The sequence below is a fragment of the Octopus bimaculoides genome, chromosome 9 (assembly GCF_001194135.2).
Source record: "Octopus bimaculoides isolate UCB-OBI-ISO-001 chromosome 9, ASM119413v2, whole genome shotgun sequence".
Lineage (NCBI taxonomy): Eukaryota > Metazoa > Mollusca > Cephalopoda > Octopoda > Octopodidae > Octopus > Octopus bimaculoides.
In genome coordinates, this window is record NC_068989.1 from 28361561 (window position 1) to 28364963 (window position 3403).

At 35.4% G+C, this 3403-nt stretch overlaps 1 protein-coding gene across 5 annotated transcripts in view; it reads left to right on the forward strand.

The window, feature by feature from the left end:
* Positions 1-3403, forward strand: part of LOC106877599 (probable G-protein coupled receptor CG31760) — a 1064573-nt gene that overhangs the window by 997579 nt on the left and 63591 nt on the right. For all 5 annotated transcript variants that reach the window (XM_052970509.1, XM_052970508.1, XM_052970506.1 and 2 more), the window contains one exon: positions 2157-2268. In XM_052970509.1, coding sequence (XP_052826469.1) covers positions 2157-2268 — 112 coding nt within the window. The remainder of the gene's footprint in view (positions 1-2156; positions 2269-3403) is intronic.

Genomic DNA, 3403 nt, shown 5'->3' on the forward strand with positions numbered 1-3403 from the left:
ATATATATATATATATATATACAGGATAGTTGTTTAACATTGTAGACAGTAGTAATACTAAATAATTGAGGATAGATTTTCTGATTGTGGAAACTCGTTCTCTTAGGCTAGTGGGAAGTTGTATTAAAACCTACCACAGTATTGATATCCATAATTCCATTCATGCTATGCGATAAAATTTCCATAAGTATGTAAGTGAAATGGGAGAATGCAAGATATTAGTGAAGGTTCTCATTGTTAAATGGTAAGTAGAAAAGTTCTCAAAGTGGAATAAGTAAGCTTGCCGCGAAAAAGTGCAGAGAGCTGATATTACGATGAAAAAACATTTTCCAGTGGGTGAAGTCGCTACCTTTCGACCACCCCACTTCCTCATGTCTTAAACTAATTTATTCTACTGGAAGGCCACCTACCCTAGATATCACACGTACTCATTGGTAAACTAATCTATTTTACTGGAAGAGCCCTGTATCAAACCACCCTTTCCTTAAAATTAACTCGAGAGAAAATTAACCCTAGCTTTTTATAAGATCAACATTTTGATTTTGAAGGAATATCCTATACATATATGTTACAATAAGGAAATTACCTTTCAAGCGCCTCCCTCATTCTTACGCGTTTCGCGGAACATTATGTTACGGATTTCTCATATTCGTAAAAGAATCACCACAATAATTTGATGCAAAATACATGATAACACCAAAATAAACCATATACATTTACCAAAAGAATTCACAAGTAATTCATTGTTGTTTTGCATTTTTTTAAGACATCATCTGGGGTTCCTTTTACTGATTTATTACTTTGCGTTGTACTTTGAAATTCAGCTTTTCAAAAATAGTATCCATGTAATATCCATGCTTGAAAAATCTAGCCAAAAACTTTTACTTTTACATCAGTATATCCACAACTGAGGCGCGTGGCTTAGTGGTTAGGGTGTCAGCATCATGATCGTAATATTGTAGTTTCGAATCCTGGACCGGGCGACGCGTTGTGTTCTTGAGCAAAACACTTCATTTCACGTTGCTCCAATCCACTCAGCTGGCAAAAATGAGTAGCGCTGTGATGGACTGGCGTCACGTCCAGCTGGGAGACACATACGCCACAGAAACCGGGAAACCGGGCCCATGAGCCTGGCTAGGCTTTAAAAGGGCGCATTTATTATTTTTTTTTTTTCATATTATATCTACAATTATTCCATTCGATGAAGAACCCTGTCTGACACGTCAAATCTCCTCTATATGCATAGGATAATCCTTCAACATCACAAACTACCTTACTCCACTTCCATGGGGACCTTAAGAAGACAAAGTTAAAACGTTTAATAATTTTGCACTGTTATAAAATCTTGTACTTATAAGGGAAATGAATAATTTTTAACATTCATACTTTTACTCCAGAAACATCACTGGTGTAATGAGTTTTTTTTTACCGCAAATTAAAACCATAGAGAAGGATTGTCCGGATATTACTTTTATGCTACAGCGTTCTACGTGAACTACTGATATTGCGATGGGTTGATAAAGCCACTGTGTTTTAGGACAATGGGAAACAAGTAAGATATTAATTGCATCCTTCTCAAGCATAAATCAACTGAAAATGCTGTCTACAGATAATTTAAATCACAAAGCAGACTCTCCCCCACTTGAAATCCACTTCTAATTCTATATTTAAACTATTGACTAGATACAAAAAATTCGTTCCATTATGTGACAAATCTACCCCAAATTATTTCGCCTTTCATCTTTCGGAGCCAAGAAAATAGAGCACCAATAATATTTTGGGGCCAATATAATTAACTATATTCACTTCGTGTGTATATGTGGCCTTATGTCTGGATTAGAAATCAATATATAGTATAGACGAAATGCAAATTCAACCACCGAACGGCTTGAATACACGACATGGAGGGCAGACTTTTTTCCCCAACAATCATGCTCACTTACTTTTCCAGTTTCCCTCTTTATCTTCATACTCGCCTTCCCTCACACTCTCGCCGCTTCTCCTTCCTACTTTTATTTACTCTGTTGCCACACTTCCTTCTACTCTTACACACACATACCTCGAACCTACTAAAGTATTTAAAACTCTAATGTAAATATATTTTTCATTTAATATCTCTCCTCATATGTAATTTTAATTCTGTTTCTATTTGAAAGGATATTTTTCCAGGATCCATTCCCATCTAATCCTGATCTACTTTATCTTGTCGTCTTCATACATTCACAACTTACAACAACAGTGACATTGGCTTTTCTCTTTGGAAGCAAGGTAAGAACACTAATAATCTATTTTAATAATGCCTAATATACGTACTACGTTTGAAGCAAGTTGAAGTAAACTTACTGCCAGAAGTAAACTTGAAACAACACCAGTGTTTCTGTTTACAATGCAATGTTCAAATTATTTCCGTATGTAGAACTTAGAGAGAAATTCAAAAACAAGACTGAACTAATAATCTATTTTTCAAACAAGACTGTCTGAATTAGCTTACGTTTCATCAGCGAGTTGAGGTTATTTTGCAACATAACTTTATAATTTTGTTGTTTTCTTTCTATCCACATACACCTTGTAGTCATATCAACATTCAAAAGTCCGAGTTTAAAATTTTCTGAGTTTGCGTTTCTTTATTGAACCTATTTGGATTCTTGTGAGAAGATACCAGGTTTCTTCTTGACTGATTCTCATATGATGACGGTGCATTTATGTGTTATTGCACTACCAGCAATGGATGATATACATACTGCCTGAATATATTCCAGCGATATGTAATCTCCATAATGACGGAAATTGGGAGAAAGATTAGTTCTTTTTTTTTTACATGGAATCGACATGCTGGAATAGCTTTTCCAACTGGGTTGAAGAGTTTTAGCTTCTGTTGTAGTTACCATGGTAGTGGTGATGGTGAAGTCAACTATACAACCTCGCATCAGTGAGAATACAATGCTTTCTGATCTCCAGACTTTGTGAGTAGCAATATATGTATACAGGAGTTGGACAAAATAATGGAAACACTTCAAAATTTCAAACAGATTAATTTTAATATGAGGTAGGACCACCTTTGGCAGTAATTACAGCTTGAATTCTGTGAGGTATGGACTCGTACAAAGTTTGAATTGTTTCCAAAGGAATTTTTGTCCATTCTTCGGCTATAACAGTCTCGTACAAAGTTTGAATTGTTTCCAAAGAAATTTTTGTCCATTCTTCGGCTATAACAGTCTTCAGTTCTTGTAGTGATGGTGGTGGAGGATATCGACTCCTTAATTGCTTTTCTAAAATGCACCATAAATGTTCAATAATATTGAGATCTGTGGACTGTGGTGGCCAGATAAGATGTTCAACTTCACTCGAATGTTCCTCGTGCCATTCAGTAACAACATTAGCTATGTGAATTGGTGCATTATCA